This window comes from Neomonachus schauinslandi, chromosome 7 (assembly GCF_002201575.2).
Source record: "Neomonachus schauinslandi chromosome 7, ASM220157v2, whole genome shotgun sequence".
NCBI classification, from domain to species: Eukaryota; Metazoa; Chordata; class Mammalia; order Carnivora; family Phocidae; genus Neomonachus; species Neomonachus schauinslandi.
In genome coordinates this window covers 55,907,456-55,929,883 of record NC_058409.1, presented here as the reverse complement: position 1 = coordinate 55,929,883, position 22,428 = coordinate 55,907,456, and the positions used below count along the sequence as shown (strand labels likewise).

The 22,428-nt window shown below is 39.4% G+C and overlaps 1 protein-coding gene and 1 pseudogene across 2 annotated transcripts in view; one reads left to right on the top strand and one right to left on the bottom strand.

Moving 5' to 3' along the window:
* The first annotated feature begins 245 nt into the window (after positions 1-245).
* The window catches only part of TBCA (tubulin folding cofactor A), an 85,509-nt gene continuing 63,326 nt past the window's right edge, over positions 246-22,428 (top strand). The window contains exon 1 of one of the 2 annotated variants that reach the window (XM_021699935.2): positions 246-422. In XM_021699935.2, the coding sequence (XP_021555610.2) occupies positions 370-422 (53 nt within the window). In that variant the 5' untranslated portion in view covers positions 246-369. The remainder of the gene's footprint in view (positions 423-22,428) is intronic. The other variant, XM_044916738.1, reaches the window with a different exon arrangement.
* Positions 7,264-7,541, bottom strand: LOC110589409 (annotated as a pseudogene).

The window sequence follows — 22,428 nt, the reverse complement described above, 5'->3', positions numbered from 1 at the left end:
CGGGGAAGATAACTGAAGTTTCCCACAACGCCCAGGCTGTGGAGACCGGGAAAAGTGTAACTCGTGTCCACACTAAAAGAAAGGCTGTTCAAACACTAAAAGGAAGGCTGTCCGAGCGAGACGAGGGTAGGCTCCACGAGGGGGAAAGTGGATGGAGGCGGATGACAGCAGCTGCGTGGAGTGACCCGCCCTGGGCCCGCGGGCCCCCGACCCCGCCCATCGGTGTGGCCCGGCACCAGGGCCGCGCCGAGGTCTGCGCATGCGCGCGGGGCCACGGCGACTACGCCGACACTACCACCTCCTACGCGCCGTCTTCCGCCACTGTTACCCTAGCTCTCCGCCCTTCCATCCCGCGGCGCCCGAGGGGTCATGGCCGATCCTCGCGTGAGGCAGATCAAGATCAAAACCGGCGTGGTGAAGCGGTAAGGAGCCGCGAGCAGCGCACACGCCGCCTCCTCTCCTTCGCCTTATGGCGGTCCGAGAGGCCGGGCGGAGCGCAGGCCCAAAGCGGGCTCCGGACTCCAGGCCTCACCTGGGGCTCCGCGGCCGGGACGCGGCGGGGACGCGTCGGTGCCTGAGCCCGCGGGCCGGGACACCCCCCGCCCCCGCCCCGGCCCCGGCCCCGGCCGTCTTTCTCCTAGAGAACCGAACCGTTGGGCGGCGGGGGTCGGCGCGGCCCCGCCCCTCGGGCGCCGGCGGTAGAGGAGACCGGGGAGCGGCGGCCGGGGAGGTGGAGGGGCGGCGGCCTGGAGCCGGAGACGGCGCCGTTTGGGGTCGTACCCCCGGGGTGCGCGCATCGCGGGTCTCCCTGCCCAGCTTGATTGGTGGGAGGCGGATTCAGTCCATTACCTGCCCTCAGATGGATGCGCAAGCCCGTTCTGAAGTTTAGCGGGGACGCCGAGAGCCCGGCCCTCAAAAATGAGGCCCTGTTGGGGCCCTGTGATCTAACATGGCAGGCGGGACTCCCAGTCTCTAAGAACTTGCAGCCCACTCACCAAACTTCTGTGGCCTATTTCTCCCCTCCGTCAGTTTCCCCGAAGTTCGCCCCAGAAACTGTGGGATGCTGTTTAAGTAACTATCCTGGGTAGGCCAGTCCTGTAATTGGCCATAATTCTGAGTGCTGTTGGACACTTCAGTACTTATTAGATTTTTATGCTTCAGACCCAGGAACATCAAACTTTTTGATGAGGCATTCTCGGAGAAAAGATAAACAGCCCCCAGAAGAAGCAGGCTATTTTGCAGTAGAAGTAAATGTCTAATCCTAGCCGTCTGGCTTCTTCCTCCCTTTCCTCTCCACCTTTCCTCCCTTTGTTGATATTTCCACCGGAGGAAGGACAGGCAAAGGGAAGAATAAATTCACTTACTAAGGTACTGCCTCTGAGGATCGCACTACTTTCCTAGAAGCTTTATGGTTACGGCAGTAGGAAGATTCTGTGAGTAGTAGTTAAGTGAACAGCCTTTTCTCAAGTGAGACTGGGTTCAAATCTTGATTCTGCCATTTATTATATGTTGCTGAATACCTTACATTGCACCGTGCCTCGGTTACCTCATCTGTAAAGTGGAGTTAGTAGCCACCTCATGCAGTTCTTGCAAGAAATGCCTGCTGTGCTTTTTAACACAGTATGTGGCAAATAGTAAGTGGCTAGTTAATGTTAACTTAATAGTATTGTTTATGTACCTGTTTTACAAATGAGAAGCTGAGGTTTAATGAAGTTAAAGTAGAAAAACTAAACTCGTGCTAGTTAATGGCAGAACAGGGAAAAGAACCAAAGTTTCTGATCTACAACTATTTAAGCTGCAATGCTTTAAAAAAGAGTATTTTTAAAGATGTGTGAAATAGGGGAATTGACATGTATAATTGAAAATATAAATAATTTGCACTGTCACTCACCCTAGAATTCTGTTGTTCACTTTTGCTAGGTTTTGTTTATGTCATTTTAGTAGATCTATTTGGCAGAAGTACCAGGGTATCACGGAGAGTGCTTTAGGCCAAAAGTCATGAGAAATGACTCCTGATGATAGTTTTCCATTAATTACCTGTATGATCTTGTCATTTCTCATCCTAATGATCTACACTAGTTTATAAAATTAGTTCCAGTAGTTATATGATTATAATACGTATTCTAGAGAAAACACACCCATTTAAATAATTAATAAGCTAAGTTTTTAGGCTTTCAAAAATTGTCAAGCGCAAATGGAAATAGCTTGGAAATAAAGTTTGGTTTTCAATTTATTTCAATAGAGCATTATCAAACTTTAATTTTGATTCTTTGTACTTCAGTACAAAAAATTTACCATTTTTGTGAAACCCCTTCATAATTTACTATTTACTTAAAATTTATGTATTTACTCAAATTGCTTATAAATTACTGGAAATGTCTACCACAGATTTTTTTCATGGTTTTTCTAAGGACATTTTGGTGTAGAGCTTCCCCATTTGTAGTAAAAGGAGATACGTTCTTTAAAAAACCTAAAATTTCTATTTTAACTGTTCATTATTTATATTTTACCTTGGTAGACAACCATCTAAATCCATAAATATTGTTCCCTGTCTCTCTTCTGTTATTTTTTGCCAGAAAGTTATTTTGCTGATTCCATCTTTTGCCTTAGTGTCCTATTTTTTAAATTCTACATTTTACTTCAGCAAAGAAAAAAGTAGATAATGCAAGATACAGCGGCAACATATTAATAATTGTTAGGGTGGAATGATCATGGGCTTCATTATGTTCTTCTCTGTATGTGTTTAAAATTTTTCATAATAAAAAGGTCTTCAAAGGTATGCATTTCTCTCCAAATTTAGTTTCAAAGACTTCTTGATTAGTTTCATGATTCAGACATGTTCTTGGTTTTGTGAACAGGCTTCTGTTCAGTGGTTTCTTAAAGCAATGGTCTAAAAACCGATTTCTGTTCTTTTTTCTAGCCAGATGTTCATTTCCCATAGCCTCATTTCTCTTCAGAAGTCACAACTTTTATTTGAAAGAAGGCATTTAAAGTCATCATTCCTGTCTCCCAGTTATTTCAGGTTTTCTCTCCAGGAGTTGAGAACCATTAGAATTATATTCTAGTTATAAGTTCTAGAGTTCAGTTTGGGTGGCTTTCCTAGGGAGGGTGAATTCTTAGAGTTTAGTGTCTAATCAATCTGCTAGAATACTTCAGGGATCCAGAAGTTCCCTGTAGTGGGTTTTAGTAAGAAATCTGAGCAGGGATGGGGAAAGTTATAAGAGTATGGAAATAGGCAGTAAGTAGATGATGGTATGTGGCAACAGAGAGATCAGTGAATGAAAGATGTGAGTCTCAGCATGTTGGCAGAATGGTGAAGGCAGTCCAGTGATGGCAAATCACATTAGACAGGAAAGTAGAAGCAAGTTTCAGGGATTTTAGGTTAGGCCCTAAGGAAATAGGCAGAAGCCTTACAGTACCCTAGACCTAAAGAAACTTTGTTATCTCATATGGTAACAAAGGGAGAGGATCAGATTGCTGGAAATAGGTTTTGAGAAAGAGGTTAGAACTCTAGAAACAAGGAAAGAGTCCAGTTACTAAGAATGGCTTGTAAGAGTTGGACAGCAATGAGGCTAACTTGGTACTGAGCCTCTCAAGGGCTCCTTAAATATCCCCTTCCCAGTAACAGGATTGTTTTTCCAGAGCTAATTATGGCTGTAAGAGATGTGTGCAGTTTCTTCAAGCAGCAGCCTTTGTTCACATGTGACTCATTATTTAATGAGTGTTAGTTGGTGGGTTCGGGTCTGGCACCAAGATCCATGTTTCAGGCTTTTGCTAGACCTACTGGTATCTGTCACTGGGTCACAGCTAATGTAGCAGCCTAGCAGGGAGTTATCAAATATCACTCCAATTTTCGTTTTCTCCAGTGCATAACGGAAAATCCCCCCTCCCTTTTTTTGATATCTTGGTGGCATCAGTTGTCCCAGTTTACCTGGGATTGAGGGGTTTCTAAGATGTAGACTCTTCGGTGCTAACACTGGGAAAGTCTCAGGCAAACCAGGATGATTTGTATTAGTACTTCTGCTGTAACTAGCTAGCATACCACTGTTTTGTATGCCATGATTTATTTGGAGGCTATTTGCTGATAATACAACTGTGAATTGAATGTTGTACCTTACTTAAATTAAAACTTAACTGTGTCCTGTAAATATGAATCCTTGCCAGAGTAGTTTTCTGTATCAATTTAAATTGTTAGGGATTTAGAAAATAACTTTTATTAAAGTAGAAGAAAATCGAGGCTCGATGTTTTAAATGTTGATATGGTATTTCAGCTTAATGATCTATGTCTGCTGTAAATTCCCAAGTAAGATTTGTGTTTATAAAATAAGGTTTTTTTACTAGATTTATGGTAAGTACAAGAATACTTATGCAAAAACAAAATGTTATGCATTTAACATAAAAGTTTATTTAATAACCTTAAAGCCAACTTATTTTCAATAAAGCTTGCTAAACTAGGGACGCCTGGGTGGCTCAGTCGGTTAAGCGTCTGCCTTCAGCTCAGGTCACGATCCCAGGGTCCTGGGATCGAGTTCCGCATCGGGCTCCCTGCTCCGCAGGGAGCCTGCTTCTCCCTCTGCCTCTGCCTCCCTCTCTCTCTCTCTATCTCTCATGAATAAATAAATAAAATCTTTAAAAAAAAAAAAAAAGCTTGCTAAACTAGCCCACTGGTGAGTGAATTAACTGATTAAAAATACTTTTTAAAATATATCTTTTTTATAACCATTTTAGATTGGTAATGGTTTAAAATCCAACGTGAACAAAGAATGTTAGGGCATTGGAAATAGCACTGACATTGCCCATAGTTTTCCTCTGATTAAATGAAAGTGACACCAGTAGATCAGAATGAGACTAGGACAATTCACACTGCAATTGTGTTAGTTTAACTTTAACAATCTTTTAACACTCTTGTTTAAATGTAGCTGACATACCATAATTACAAATCTACAAGCCTTGATTATAGAATTTTACATCATGAATCAGTGGGGAAATTGTATTGATTTTTTTTTTTTTTAAGCAAGCACCTTTCCCAAACTCTGGCATCTTCCCAAATATGTGTATACCTTTACCTCTGATATACAACTGTGTATGATATATATACTATGTACAGCAGACATAATAACAACATAAAAGTTAAGTAAAATTTCCATGTTAATAAATATATATTCATATATAATGTATATAATATACTATATTGACATACATTGTGTATGTATACTGAATATATTTATTGTACTGACATAAAAGTGAAAAATAGGAATGACACATATGTTTGCATAGACACATATGTAGTTTTTCCCCTGTAGCTGTAGTTGTTTATATACTTCTTACATTTAAAGTAAAAATGGATAGAAGTGTGGTGGACAGTATCTGGGAGAGGTTAAGGACATAGCCCTGAAAATTTCCTGTAAGGTTTAGTAGCTTTTTTATCTTTTCTCCCACATCATACCCCTTTGATTTGAATTAAAGTAAGTTCAGCCAAAATGGCCAACTTCCTGCCTTGAAATTTAGCCAACTCCTTTTGGAATTTCTGTAATGTATTCAGTTCTCTAAAGCGATGGTCAAAGGCAGTGTCAGAATGGATTGCAGGTGGTCAGCTCTTCACCACCTTCTGCCAACTACTTGGCAAGCAGTGACTTTTAGGAGCTACACAGCTGGCGACCAGATGTCTCTTCAAGCTGGAAAGGGAGAAAGCTAAGGCCACTCATGACCATGGTTTTCCCAACACAAGCTATATTATTCTGTAAGTTAAATGTGGAAGTGAAAGATCTTTTGACCTGTGTGTGTGTGTGTGTGTACGTGTGAATGTGTTCTGTGTCTTCATTGCATTTTTTGTTTGGTAGAAAATTTTGAAAATATATAGTAGAGCAAAGTTGGAAAATTTTGTTAATAATGACTAGTCCACAACCCTTAGAATATAAATGCTTGGATGTGTGATCTATGTATTCCAGGGTTCCATTTCCTATAATGATGCTATTTTATTTGCCTAGAAATTTCTAATTTCTATTTTGTTATTTTTTTTTTTTTTTTTAGGAGAGACTTAAAAAAAAATTATTTTAGAGAGAGAGCACAGAGGTAGAGGGAGAGAGTCTCAGGCAGACTCCACGCTGAGTGTGGATCTCACGACCCTGAGATCATGACCTGAGCCAAAACCAAGAGTTGGATGCTTAACCCACTGAGCTACCCAGGGGCCCCTAGAGGTGATTTTTAAAAAACATCAATCATATGAGTGATCCAGAGATCATTTATTTAGCAGCATCACTCAGAACCTACGTCTTTGAGTCACTTGGTATAGCGTTGGCATATAATAAATACTCAACAAAAGTCTTTCCAGTGAAGAAATGAAGGCACATAATAAATACTCAACAAAAGTCTTTCCAGTGAACAAATGAATGAATGGAACCTTATTCTGTAAGGATTTTTTAATATAATAAGCAGTAGGGAGCCACTGAATCAATTACAGTAAGACAGTATAATAGTTACTATAGCTATTTATTGTTGCAGTTTGAGTTAAACAAATAGAATCCCAGGCTCCACTTAATACATACTATATATGGGACCCTAGACAAGTTAGTTAACCTTTAAAAGCCACAGTTTTCTTAGCTGAAAAATGGGTTAATAATATCTTTCTCATACTGTTGTTGGGAGAATTAAGTAAGGTAATCATGTAAAGCATTTGGCCAAATGCCTGATTGGTAGTAAATGTTTAGTTATGTTAACTGCTGTCATTATTATCATCATCACCATTCTGTAGTTACATAAAGTGTGGATATAGGGCATAAAGATGAATGATCTGATCCCCTGGAGAGACTGTGAAACTTGCTTTCTTTTAAATTGTGATAAAAATTTGCTTTTCAGTTGTTTGTTATGTTCACTGATAGGCTGCAGAGAGAGAAGGGAGGAAGATGAAGCTTGTGTTTTTGAGTCATCTATAGGACTTTGTAATGGCCATCTTTCTATAAACTGCTGAGGCAGTGATGCCCTACTTACTCTAAAAATCTCTTTATATCAGTGACGTTGTCTTTTTAACAGTTTAAAAAATACTGTATCAATATTATTAACACAATATAACAAAGCCAGTTTCACTCTTAGTGCATTTCTGTAAAGTTTATTGTAGGGAAGAGTAGTCAAGGGAGTTTTTGAGAGCTGTTATTCTAAAATGTATAAATGATTCACTACAAATGTCAAAAGACATTCTTACTTTTCTTTCTTTCTTTTTTTTAAAACCAAAATATTTATTTTGTGATTAATCAGTCGTTGAAATCCTTAAGATGAACTGGATGCTGCAACAGCTGCCCTCTTGGGTTTAGGTGTTCCTTCATGAATCTGTGGTATACAATTTTTAGGTGCTTCATTCAACTGGTCCCAGTGGTATTTCGTCTCTTAGCCTTGGTGCTCCAGTTATACTTTCTCTTCTGCTTGGCAAGATAGCCACATTTGCCACAGGTGGACTTCTGAAGGCAGTAGACCTTAGAGCCACAGTAGGGGCACAACGTGTGTATCTTACTGCTGTACTTTCCAAATGATGAAGTCCCCTTCCTCATCTCTTTTCTCTGGCTGAGACCAAAGAGCAACATTCTTACAATTCTAATGCTAGATTATAGTTATTTCCAAACCCTCCTTTATCTTTATCTTTGGATTTATCTTTTTGGTTTTTTTTTTTTAAGGATTTATTTGAGAGAAAGAGTGAGAGAGCGTGGAGAGCTCGCACAGTGGGGAGGGGCTGAGGGAGAGGGAGAAAAAAAACCCAAGCCCACTCCGCATTGAACCCAGAGCCTGATGCAGGGCTTAATCTCACGACTCTGAGATCATAACCTGAGCTGAAATTAAGAGCCCGAGGCCTAAGTGACTGCACCACCCAGGCACCCCAAGGTTTTTATCTTTGGTTTTTAACTGAGTTCCCTGTTTATTGTTGTCATTGAGATCCTTTAACTTGTGCTAAAGAAGTATCTTAGGGAGTCTTATGTATGTACATGCGTTCTAACTCACAGTTTGTCTATAAAGGTTATCAGAACAAGTAGGCATGTACTTTTTAACTGAATGACCCTCAGGTTCTGAGCAGTACTAGATGGCATGCTTTTAATATGGCATCCATTGCCTGAAAAACATCTGTACTCTATGAAATTTTTGAAGACCTATAAATCTACTGAAATGTATTTCCACTTAGATTACTGGTATAGCATTGTAATTTTGATCTCCCAAGCCTAGAATGTTAAGTTCTAAGGATTCTGCATTATGTCAAGATATACAAAGATTTTCTTAAGGCCATGCAGTTTTTGTCACCTTTTTAGGGACCAGAGGGGTGGTGTCTAACACATTGCTTTTTACAAAGTAGACATTGAATACATACTTGTCAGTCGAGTTACAGAATGGAGGCAACTAGAGAAGAGGTCAATTATATGCCCGGGAACAGCTCAAGAATCTGGAAAAAGAAGTTGCTTTATAACAGTGAGAGATGGAGAAAGTTGATGAATACTCTCTTTAAACTTCAGGAGCAACAGAACTAGCTCTAATAATCTCAGCCTTCAAAGACTTGTCAAGATAGTACTTTTATTAGAGAAACAAGGTAAGAAAATAATTTATATCAAGGATTTGTTTAAAAGTTAACTTTACAGCATTTTTAAGCTATGTTGCAGACTACTGTAGAAAAGTTTTTAATTATTAAAGTTCGATCAAGAAATGTTTTGTAGTTTACCTAGAACTAACCAGAACACTGTCTCCCTTTGATTGTAATTTAATAGAGGTAGGTGTATGTGTATGTGTGTTACTGTCCATTGTTAAGTTACTTACAAAAATAGGCTCACGCACTGCAGGGTTTTTTTTTTTTTTTTTTTAAGATTTTATTTATTTATTTGAGAGAGAGAGAGAGAGAGAAACAGCATGAGAGGGGAGAGGGTCAGAGGGAGAAGCAGGCTCCCCGCTGAGCCGGGAGCCCGATGCGGGACTCGATCCCAGGACTCCAGGATCATGACCTGAGCTGAAGGCAGTCGCCCAACCAACTGAGCCACCCAGGTGCCCCAGGGTTTTTTTTTTTTTTTTTTTAATCTAAGAAAAATAGTAGAGTTATAGGTAAATTGAAATCTTATTATGAGCAGTAGGTGGTATTCCAGAGAAACTAAAATAGCAGAGTTTTGGCTCGGTCCTTAAGAAATCTGTGCTGTTAAGTTATGCAGTGTACATGTATCGGGATATTTATTCTTAGAACTTCAAGTATCACTTTATGTAAATCCCTGATCTCTAGCTTTATCCTGAACTTTAGACTCATTTTAAAGTATTGAATGAACGCCCTTATTTTAGTTTTCACTAAATCTGTTTTCACTCCATCTGATTTCATGCCATCTGACACCAAACTGATTACCTTCTCAAATCTCATCCTCTTCACCTGTTTTCTTTTATGCAGAAAAATTATTATTTTAAAAAATCTTCCTTGTTTTTCTTTCTTTTTTTTTTTTTTTTAAAGATTTCACTCATTTATTTGACAGAGAGCACAAGCAGGAGGAGCAGCAGAGGGAGAGGGAGAAGCAGGCTCCCCACTGAGTAGGGAGCCTGATGCTGGGCTTGATCCCAGGACCCTGGGATCATGACCTGAGCTGAAGGCAGACTCCTAACCAATCGAGCCACCCAGGGCCCCGAGCAGTAATTATTTTATGTATAAAAAAAAAAATGCAGAGAAAACCCAATAAACCCGAAATGAAACACTATAGGTACATTTGAAGTGCCCTTTCTGAGTCTGTTCCTTTCCCTCTTTGCCTGTAATTTTTATTCTGAATTTGACTTCATCATTTCCATGCATATTTTAAACTTTTAATTTATACTGGAGATACATAAACCATATTATAATATGTCCTGTGAACTTAACATTATATGACAAAACATATCTGGAAGGATACCCAGGAAACTAGTCATACTGGTTGTCTCCTGGAAGGAAAGCTGTATAACTGGAGGGAGGACAAGAATGGGAGGAAATTTTTATAATTTCAAATCATGTGTTACCTATCAAAATATAAATTAATTAAGAAATTTTACATTGTAAATAGTGTAACTATTCATAAATTTATAAATATTCATACCTATGAAACCTTTTATTAATTTTCATGCATCTTAATATTACTGTTTTTGAGACTCATGTTGAAACATGTAGCTCTAATTCATTCTTTTGTGTGAACGTACTAGTGTTTTTTTTTTTTTTCATTCTCGTGTTTATGGACATTTAGGTTTTTTCTGCGTAATGTTACTGTTTTTGAGACTTCATGTTGGAACATGTAGCTCTAATTCATTCTCTTATGTGAATGCACTGGTGTTTTTTTTTCATTCTAGGCTTGATGGGTATTTAGGTTGCTTTTCCACTCATTTTTCACTTTTACAAATAATGCTACCATGTAATTTGTTAATTATGGCTCCTAGTGCACATATATAACAGTTAGTGTAAGGCAGAATTTCTCAAGGAGTGGGCCCTGAGTGGATTATAGTTGTGTGGAGATACAGCTGTCCTTTAACCTTCAGGATGATCAGGTGTGGCAAGAACAATGATGGGATAATACGAGGGAGGAGCCTTTCATACTGAAGAAACAGTAAATACAAAGGCTTGACAAACAGAGCCAGGGTGGCTAGTTTGAGGAACAGCAACCAAGTGAGATAGAAGAGGAGAGGGGTAGGAGACACACCAAGAAGTAGGAGGGAGAGGGTACAGTTCTTATGGGGTCTAGTTTGTAAGGATTTGGGCTTGAGTCTCAGATGACACCACCTCTGTAGAAGTTTCCCTGGCTTTCTCCAAAGTTAGTGTTTCCCTGTCTGTGTTCTCAAAGAACTTTGTAGTTTTTGGTAAGATAGTACTAAAAATACATTATCTGTTGAATTCACTAGACTAGTGGTTTCCAAAGTATGGTCTAGAAATCCCTTGGGGTCTCTGAGACACTTTCAGTGTGTCTGCAAGGTAGAAGTTATTTTCATAGTAATACTGAGACATTATTTGCCTTTTTCACTTTAATTTGCTCACAGTTTTATAGTGGAGTTTTCCAAAGGCTATATGGTACGTGATAGTGCAATAGATTGAATGCAGAAAATATGAAAATCTAGATGCTTCTATTAGTACAGACATTTAAAAAATTTGCAAAAATGTAAAACATTTGTTAAGTGAATTAAATACATATAATTTTTTAATTTTCAAAACTTTTTAAAAATTTCTTAATTTTAATTAATACAATAAGCATTGATATAATTCATATAAATAAAAGCTCCTTGGGGTCCTGTGATAGTGTGATTTATAAAAAGAAATATATGGGAAAGATGGTGGAGGAGTAGGGGACCCTATTTCAGCTGGTCCCTGGAATTGAGCTGGATATCTACCAGACCACTCTGAGCACCCACGAAACCAGCCTGAGGTGTAAGAAGATCTGGATCTCTACAGACAGAATACCGCAGGCAGTTGGTTTTGAGGTACGAAGCGGGGAGCCATGATTCCGCGGGTAGATATCGGAGGGTAAACGGCAGCGGGAGGGTGCCTGGCCGTGGGGATCCTACACCGCTGGTGAGCGACAGCCTAATGCGCTGGGGGCGGGGCGCAGACTCACAGACCGGTAGCAGCAGGGAAAGGACTTTAGGGCAGACCCTGGGGCGGAAATCCTGAGCGGCGGGGTCGCGTGTGCGTGAATTGGGAGTGGCTGGCAGTTTTAGAAGCACAAAGGGCAGAGACGTGCCCCAACCTGGAGGCAGGACTGGGAGCGCTGCGGAGGGGCGCACAACCCAGGCTGCTGCAGTTCATAGCAGCACGGACAGAAACGGAGACGGTGTGGCCTGGAGAGCTCACTGAAGAACAGAACAGACTGCGATCTCTCTGCTCTGAGGCAGAGGGTTGGAAACAGTCTCTTCTGCTCTGACTCGCGGAAGAGACGCGGAAAGCCGCCAGGGAAAGCCGCCAGAGAACAAAAACCCCAAAAACTGATTCCCGCTGAGCCCATCCCCCGCCACGGGCGCAGGGCAACTCTGCCCAAACAGGGTTGCCTGAGTAACAGCGTGGCAGGCCCCTCCCCCAGAAGACAGGCTGGGAAAACGAGAGGCCAGCTACCCTAAGGTCCCAAGAAAACAGGTGCATCTTGCTTGGGTTCTGGTCAATAATTTGGACTCTATACATTCCCTCAAACACCCATCAACAGAATGACTAGGAGGAGGAGCCCCCCAAATAGAAAAGACTCAGAGATTATGACTTATGCTGCAGATTTACAAATGGATGCAGATATAACGAAGATGTCGGAGATGGAATTCAGGCTAGCAATTGTGAAGACAATGGCTAGAATGGAGAAATGGCAACATAGAGTCACTAAGGGCAGAAATGAAAGCTGAATTGGCAGAACTTAAAAATGCTATCAGTGAGATCCAATCCAATCTAGATAATCTGACAGCTAGGGTAACTGAGGCAGAAGAGCGAATAAACGACCTGGAAGACAATATAATAGATAAAAAGGGAAAAGAGGAGGCCAGGGAAAAACAACTCAGAATCCATGAAAATAGAATCAGAGAAATAAGTGACACCATGAAGCGTTCCAATGTCAGAATAATTGGAATCCCGGAGGAAGTGGAGAGAGAGAGAGGACTAGAAGATGTATTTGAGCAAATCGTAGCTGAGAACTTCCCTAATCTGGGGAATGAAACAAACATTCACGTCCTAGAGGCAGAGAGGACCCCTCCCAAGATCAAGGAAAGCAGGCCAGCACCCTGGCATGTAATAGTAAAACTTGCAAATCTTAGAACCAAGGAAACCATCTTAAGGGCTGTTAGGGGGAAGAGATTCCTTACGTACAGAGGGAGGAACATCAGAATAATGTCAGACCTATTCACAGAGACCTGGCAAGCCAGAAAGGCCTGGCAAGACATACTCAGGGTACGAAATGAGAAGAACATGCAGCCAAGAATACTTTATCCGGCAAGGCTTTCATTTAGAATGGATGGAGAGATGCAGAGCTTCCACGACCGGCAGAAACTGAAAGAATATGTGACCACTAAGCCGGCCCTGCAAGAAATATTAAGGGGGGTTCTATAAAAGGAGGAAGACCCCAAGAGTGATACAGAAAAGAAATTTACAGGGACAATCTATAAAAACAAGGTCTTCACAGGCAACATGATGACAGTTAATTCATATCTTTCAATAATCACTCTCAACGTGAATGACCTAAACGCTCCCATAAAATGGCACAGGGTTGCAGATTGGATAAAAAGACAGGACCCATCCATATGCTGCGTACAAGAGACTCATTTTGAACCTAAAGATACATCCAGACTGAAAGTGAAGGGATGGAGATCCATCTTCCATGCCAGCGGACCTCAAAAGAAAGCTGGGGTAGCAATTCTTATATCAGACAAATTGGATTTTAAACTAAAGTCTGTAATTAGAGACACAGAAGGACACTATATCATTCTTAAAGGGTCTAGCCAACAAGAAGATCTAACAACTGTAAATATCTATGCCCCCAACATGGGAGCAGCCATCTACATAAGCCAACTGTTAACCAAAATAAAGAGTCATATTGATAACAATACGTTAATTGTAGGAGACCTCAATACTCCACTCTCAGCAATGGACAGATCATCTAAGCAGAAAATCAACAAGGAAACACGAGCTTTGAATGATACATTGGACCAGACGGACCTCATAGATACTTACAGAACATTCCACCCTAAAACAACAGAATACTCATTCTTCTCGAGTGCACATGGAACTTTCTCCAGAATAGACCACATACTGGGTCACACAAATCAGGTCTCAACCGATACCAAAAGGTCGAGATTATTCCCTGCATATACTCAGACCACAATGCTTTAAAACTAGAACTCAATCACAAGAAAAAATTTGGCAGAAATTCAAACACTTGGAAGCTAAAGACCACTCTGCTCAAGAATGTTTGGGTCAACCAGGAAATCAAAGAACTTAAACAATTCATGGAAATCAATGAGAACGAAAACACATCGGTCCAGAACCTATGGGATACTGCAAAGGTGGTCCTAAGGGGGAATACATAGCCATCCAAGCCTCACTCAAAAAAATAGAAAAATCCCGAATTCACCAACTAACTATACACCTTAAAGAACTAGAGAAAAAGCAACAAACGATGCCTAAGCCACGCATTAGAAGAGAAATAATTAAAATTAGATCAGAAATCAATGAATTAGAAACCAGAAACATAGTAGATCAGATCAACGAAACGAAGTTGGTTCTTTGAAATAATTAATAAGATCAATAAACCACTGGCCAGAGTTATCCAAAAGAGAAGAGAAAGGACCCAAATTAATAAAATTATGAATGAAAGGGGAGAGATCACGACTAACACCCAGGAAATAGAAACAATTATTAGAAATTATTAACAACTATATGCCAATAAACTGAGCAATCTGGATGAAATGGAGGCCTTCCTGGAAACCTGTAAGCTGCCAAGACCGAAACAGGAAGAAATTGACAACCTGAATAGGCCAATAACCAGTAATGAGATTGAAGCAGTGATCAAAAACCTCCCTAAAAACAAGAGTCCATGGCCTGATGGATTCCCTGGAGAATTCTACCAAACATTCAAAGAAGAAATAATACCTATTCTACTGAAGCTGTTTCAAAAAATAGAAACAGAAGGAAAACTTCCAAACTCATTCTATGAGGCCAGCATTACCTTAATCCCCAAACCAGGCAAAGACCCCATCAAAAGGAGAATTTCAGACCGATATCCCTGATGAATATGGATTCCAAAATCCTCAACAAAATCCTAGCTAATAGGATCTAACAATACATTAAAAGGATCATCCACCACGACCAAGTGGGATTTATCCCTGGGATGCAAGTGTGGTTCAACATTCACAAATCAGTCAGTGTGATAGAACACATTAATAAGAGGAGGGAGAAGAACCATGTGGTCCTCTCAATTGATGCAGAAAAAGCGTTGACAAAATACAACATCCTTTCCTGATTAAAACTCTCCAGAGTATAGGGATAGAGGGAACATTCCTCAAGTTCATAAAATCCATCTATGAAAAACCCACAGTGTATATCATCCTCAATGGGGAAAAGCTGAGAGCCTTTCCCTTAAGATCAGGAATACGTCAAGGATGCCCACTCTCACCACTGTTGTTCAACATAGTATTAGAAGTCCTAGCAACAGCACTCAGACTACAAGAAATAATAGGTATTCAGATTGGCAAAGAAGAAGTCAAACTCTCTCTTTTCGCAGATGACATGATACTTTATGTGGAAAACCCAAAAGACTCCACCCCCAAATTACTAGAACTCATACAGCAATTCAGTAATGTGGCAGGATACAAAATCAATGCACGGAAATCAGTTGCTTTCTTATACACTAACAATGCAACTGTAGGAAGAGAAATTAGAGAAACGACTCCATTTACAATAGCACCAAAAACCGTAAGATACCTCGGAATAAACCTAACCAAAGAGGTAAAGGATCTATACTCTAGGAACTACAGAACACTCATGAAAGAAATAGAAGAAGACACAAAAAGATGGAAAAACATTCCATGCTCATGGATCGGAAGAATAAACATTGTTAAAATGTCTATGCTACCCAGAGCAATCTATACCTTCAATGCCATCCCGATCAAAATTCCAATGAGATTTTTCAAAGTGCTGGAACGAACAATCCTAAAATTTGTATGGAATCAGAAAAGACCCCGAATTGCCAAGGAAATGTTGAACAAGAAAAACAAAGCTGGGGGCATCACGTTGTCAGATTTCAAGCTATATTACAGAGCTGTGATCACCAAGACAACATGGTACTGGCACCAAAACAGACATAGACCAATGGAACAGAATAGAGAGCCCAGATATGGACCCTCAACTCTATGGTCAAATAATCTTTGACAAAGCAGGAAAAAACATGCAATGGAAAAAAGACAGTCTCTTCAATAAATGGTGCTGGGAAAATTGGACAGCCACATGCAGAAGAATGAAACTCGACCATTCTCTAACACCATTCACAAAGATAAACTCAAAGTGAATGAAAGACCTCAATGTGAGACAGGAATCCATCAAAATCCTAGAGGAGAACATAGGTAGTAACCTCTTTGACATCACCCACAGCAACTTCTTTCAAGATACATCTCCAAAAGCTAGTGAAACAAAAGCAAAAATGAACTTTTGGGACTTCATCAAGATAAAAAGCTTCTGCACAGCAAAGGAAACAGTCAATAAAACAAAGGCAACCCACAGAGTGAGAGAAGATATTTGCAAAAGACACTACAGATAAAGGGCTGGTATCCAAGATCTATAAAGAACTTCTCAAACTCAACACCCAAAAAACAAATAATCAAGTCAAAAAGTGGGCAGAAGATAGGAAAAGACACTTCTCTGAAGAAGACGTACAAATGGCTAACAGACACATGAAAAAATGTTCATCATCATTAGCCATCAGGGAAATTCAAATCAAAACCACATTGAGATACCACCTTACACCGGTTAGAATGGCAAAAACGGACAGGGAAAGAAAACAACAAATGTTGGAGAGGTTGTGGAGAAAGGGGAACCCTCTTACACTGTTGGTGGGAATGCAAGTTGGTACAGCCACTTTGGAAAATAGTGTGGAGGTTCCTCAAAAATTTAAAAATAGAGCTACCCTATGACCCAGCAATTGCAGTACTGGGTATTTACCCCAAAGACACAGATGTAGTGAAAAGAAGGGCCATATGCACCCCAATGTTCATAGCAGCAATGTCCGCAATAGCCAAACTGTGGAAAGAGCCGAGATGCCCTTCAGCAGATGAATGGATAAAGAAGATGTGGTCCATATATACAATGGAATATTTCTCAGCCATCAGAAAGGATGAATACCCAATTTTTACATCAACATGGATGGGACTGGAGGAGATTATGCTAAGTGAAATAAGTCAAGCAGAGAAAGTCAATTATCATATGGTTTCACTTATTTGTGGAACATAAGGAATAGCATGGAGGACATTAGGAGAAGGAAGGGAAAAATGGGGAGGGGATAATTGGAGGGAGAGATGAACCATGAGAGACTGTGGACTCTGAGAAACAAACAGGGTTTTAGAGGGGAGGGGGAGGGGGGATTCGTTGGCCCAGTGATGGGTATTAAGGAGGGCACGTACTGCGTGGAGCACTGGGTGTTATACAAAAATAATGGATCGTGGATCACCACATCAAAAACCAGTGATGTATGGTGACATAACATAATAAAATTTTTTAAAAAATAAAAAATTAAAAAAATTAAAAAAAGAAATATATGTTTGGTCTCCCTTCCCATTCCAGACACAGAGCTCCTAAAACTCTTGGAATTTCCTAAATGAAGAGAGCAATAAAGATCTTTCTTTGTGTTAAGGAGATGATTTTTTGGAAAGTCCCTAGGGGTCTAACTGAAGGTTGGGGCTGTTGCCAGGGAACCAACTCTCATTAAAGGGTTGGAACTTTTAGTCCCATCCCCTGACCTCTAGGGAGGAGAAAGGGGCTGGATGTTGAATCAGTCACCAGTGGCCAATGAGTTTATCTTGCTTTTTTATTTTATATAATTTTATCAGTTGTATATTGCTAAGGAGTTACATTGTTTAGTTATTTTTTAATTTGTAAGAAGAATATCTGGGCACCTGGGTGGCTCAGTCGTTAAGCGGCTGCCTTCGGCTCAGGTCATGATCCCAGGGTCCTGGGATGGAGTCCCACATCAGGCTTCCTGCTCAGCGGGAAGCCTGCTTCTCCCTCTCCCACTCCCCCTGCTTGTGTTCCTGCTCTCGCTGTCTCTGTCAAATAAATAAATAAAATCTTTAAAAAAAAAAAAAAAAGAATATCTTCTAGGACTTAGTATTTTTTACTCTATGTTATGTTGGTAAGATTACCCATATTTTTACATTTAGATGTAATACATTTGTTTTGACTGTTGTATATTATTTTCTTGTGTGATAATTCCACAATTTATTTATCCATTCTTCTAGCAGTGGGCATTTGGATTGTTCCGTTATTGTGTTTCTGTGTACATTCTTGTTCATGTCTTTGGTAATGATATATGAGAGTTTTTCTTGGATATTTTTCCAGGAATGGAATTGTCAGGTGACAGGTATGTGGATGGTCTACTTTGTAAAATCATGCCGAACTGTTTTCCAAAGCAGTTGTACCATTTTACATTCTCAGCTGCATTCTATGAGAGTTCTTTTTGTTGATCCACATCCTCTCCAAAGCTTGGTAGACCTTAATTTTATTCTAATACTGTTTTTATTTACTTTTCATTTTGTAGGAAAATTATTTTGATTATTTTTTTTTTTCAGCAAGCATCCCCACAGATAAAGAGAGTAAAGGAGGTATGAAGCTTCAGCCTCCAACCACATACTTAATCACCTCCTTCTTCCTTGTGTAGAATAATGTATATGCCTCAGGCAACCCAGGGTTTTTTTTTACCTGATGGAAAGGAGAGGTTCTTTGGAAAGATCCTTTGGAAAGTTGTCCATTTCTAGGACACTGCATTCAGTATTGAATGCCTGGGGAGTGAGGGGAGGCTTGCAGGTGGAGGTCTGGATAATGGGTCCTGAAAACCCACTTGTTGCTGGGTTGAGCAGGAGCTAAGGCTAAAGAAGGCCAACAGTATTACTTTCTAAATGACCTTTTCCATGTTATTGTGTTAATTCTGTTCTTTTCCACTTTTATTGAGATATATTTTGCATATAACATTGTTTTAGTCCAAGGTGTACAACATAATTATTGGATATATGTGTGTGTGTATAGCAAAATACTACCACAATAAGTTTAGTTAACATCAGTCACCTCACATAATTTTTTTTCTTGTGATGAGAACTTTTAAGATTACTCTCTCTTGGGGCGCCTGGGTGGCTCAGTTGGTTGAGCGACTGCCTTCGGCCCAGGTCATGATCCTGGAGTCCCGGGATCGAGTCCCGCATCGGGCTCCCTGCTCGGCGGGGGGTCTGCTTCTCCCTCTGACCCTCCCCCCTCTCATGTGCTCTCTCTCTCTCTCTCATTCTCTCTCTCAAATAAATAAATAAAATCTTTAAAAAAAAAAAGATTACTCTCTCAGCAACTTTCAGATATATAATACAGTATTGTTTTGATGGTGACTGTATGTCACCATGCTGTACATTACATCCCCAGAACTTATTTATAAATGGGAGTTTTTACTTTTGGCTACCTTTACCTATTATTCCCCCACCCTTATCTCTGGCAACCACCAATTTGTTCTCTGTTTCTATGAGTTTGTTTTGTTTTTAGATTCCACATAAAAGTGAGATCATACAATATTTCCCTTTCTCTGTCTGGCTTATTTCACGGAGCATAATGCCATGAGTGTCCATCCATGTGTTGCAAATGGCAGGATTTCCTTCTTTTTGTGGTTGAATAATATTGCATTTTATATGTATATATACAGTTGACCCTTGAACAGTGTGGGGGTTGGGACACTGTGCAGTTGAAAATCCACTTGTAACTTTTATTCCTCCAAAATTTTACTAATAGCCTACTATTGACCAGAAACCTTACTGATAACATAAACAGTCAATTAACACATACATTGTATGTTATATGTATTATATACTGTATTCTTACAATAACTTAGGCTAGAGAAAATGTTATTTAAAAAATCATAAGGAAGATGAAGTACATTTACAGTACTATACTATATTTATAAAAAAAAAAAAAAACACATGTAAGTGAACCCATGCAGTTCAAACCTTTGTGTTTCAGGGCTAGCTTATACACAGCACCACATTTTCTTTATCTCTTCATCTGTCACTGGACGTTTCGGTTGTTTCCATGTCTTGGTTATTGTAAATAGTGTTGCAGCAAATAGGGGAGTACAGATACTGTTTTGAGATAGTGATATCTGTTCATTCTGATATATGATAACTTAAGTTCTTAAATTTGGCACAGCACTTCTAGAGAAGGATTTTAATTTATTCTTGATAATGTTTAATTGTTAACCTACACCATAAGTTTTATAATTGTCATTATCATAGGTTTAAAAATCTAGTAGATGTACATACCCTTAATCTTCACTACTTGTACCCCAACCAAAAGCAAGGTGTTTATTTCCATTCATTTATATTTTCTTTTATATATCCTATATAGGTCTCAAAATAGATACTTTTTAAAAAATTTATATTACTCTTTAAAACTGTCATGGCATTTCTAGTATTAGATTAAATAAAAATAGTCTCAGGAGCCAACTTTGGCTTTTGTTTGTAAAAAGAATAATAATTCTAATGATTTCTGTCTTTTAAATGGGCAGTATTATACATAATACTTAGTGATGACTCTGGATCTGCATTTCATACATCTTGTAGTGAACACTGTGGCTACTTCCTCAGTATCTTTTTTTTCTTGTCTTGATATCTGCCTGTATTTTCATGCCAGTATCCATCATCCGTACCCATGTACATAGAACACCTGTTGTTTGAGGAAACTGCTCCACCTCTCTCTGTTTTAGCCAGTCAAGTTCCATTTCCACAAGGTACATTTCAGAGCTCTTGCTTAGAATTCTGGCTCAGAGTATTCTGTGGCTGGCAGCCTTCCTTTAACTGGCTTTGGGATGAAACTTGGGTTATGGATGGCAGAATGACATACAAAGGGAAATTTCTTGATGCTCTTGTTAACTGCTGAATCAAGACAACCATGAAGTATATCCTCCCTTGGATTTTAGTTACACAAACCAAAAAATTCCTATAGTGCTTAAATTCCTTAAATTGAAATCATGTTACTTGCAACTGAGATTGAAATCCTTACTCTAATTTCTAATTTTTATATACCTATGTATAATATAAGGAAGAATTTCCTTTACTGAACTAGCTAGAGATTGCTTTCTCTTCTTTGTCTCTCTCTCCCCCCTTTCTTTCTTTCTCTCTAATTTTGTTTTGTCTTTTTTTTTATTCTGTTGTTGCTTTAGGCTCAACTTTGGCTCCTGTTTGCCTCCATTTCAGTATCCTGTTGAGGTCTTATCCTCTGTGTAAGAAGTAGGGAAAAACAGTATCTTCCTTCAACCCTCCCCTTCACCTCCCAACTCTTTTTGTCCAGTTCAGTGCTATTCGTTGGTTAGCGGGGGATGGAAGAGGTAAGAGGAGGAAGAGGAAATGTCAGATTAAATTATCTTGCCTTGAAATCCCAACAACCCTTTGTTCTCTCTGCCCTTCTGTTCCAGTTGCTCATCCTACCTTCTAGGAGGAAAGAGAGTCACCGCTTCTGTGGCAAGGACTATAATAAATAAGGCATTCTTGGCATCCAAGTTGAAATTCTGATTTTTTTTCTTATTAGAAGCATAGTTGTACATGGTATACATAGTATTCTGTCAAAAGTATTTCACACACATTGAATACTTAAGTAGGGTTAGCTAGGCTTTTGTGGGACAACTTATAAAACTTAATACAAAGTATAGCATTTTTCCTGTGGAAAACATGTCTACTGAGATTTCTAGAAACCTGATTATAATAAACATCTTTGCAGTATAACTGTGGCTCTAATTGGAAAATGCTTGAATTACACTGTGTGATGACTTGGTTTCATGTTTACTTTAAATTTTTTTCTGTCTCTTGCTTTCATATATATTGTCAGCCATTTATGTGTCTCTTACTATTCCTGCTTCTAATAACTTCTCTTTACTTCTGTCACTCTTCCTTTTGCTGCTGCTAATCTATTTTAGGGGAACTCAGACTGTTTCTACTGATTTCTAGTAGTGTGTGAAAATTCAGATTGCCAGAAGTGTGCTAATTATTGCTTTACTTGGACTAGACTTTCTCTAACTACCATAATATTATACATTAATCTCCACCTGGATACAAGCTTCATAAGCAGGGATACATTCTCTAGAGGCCTGGCACAAAAATTGGTACAATTTTGGTAAATATTGTAAAATGAACGAATTACTCTCTGTGACATTTTAAGTTTCTTGAAAACAGAAAAGTGTCTCATTCTTTATCTCCCTTTAATATATTTAAAAATACTTTAGAACAGTTTTTTGAACAATTTTCAGAAAAGACATGGTACAAAACTCCAAAGGTACGAAAAGATACGCAGTGAAACATGAGTCTGCTGCCCCTGTACGCTGGCCACCCAGTTTTGCCCTCTTGGAGCCAACTTCATTACTCATATTTTTGTGTATGTATATCCTTTTGGAGATATTTTGTGCATGCACAAGTATTTACATTTATGTCTTTAAAAACAAAAACAAGGGGCGCCTGGGTGGCTCAGTCAGTTAAGTGTCTGCTTTCGGTTCAGGTCATGATCCCAGGGTCCTGGGATCCAGCCCCACATCAGGCTCCCTCCTCAGCAGAAAGTCTGCTTCTCCCTCTCTCTGCTCATGCTCTCCCTCTCTGTCTCTCTCAAATAAGTAAATAAAAAATTTTAAAAACCTTAAAAACAAAAACAAATGATAGTATATTTTCTAAACATTGTTGTGCACATTGCATTTTTTGCACTTCCCTAATAGGACATGTAGAGCC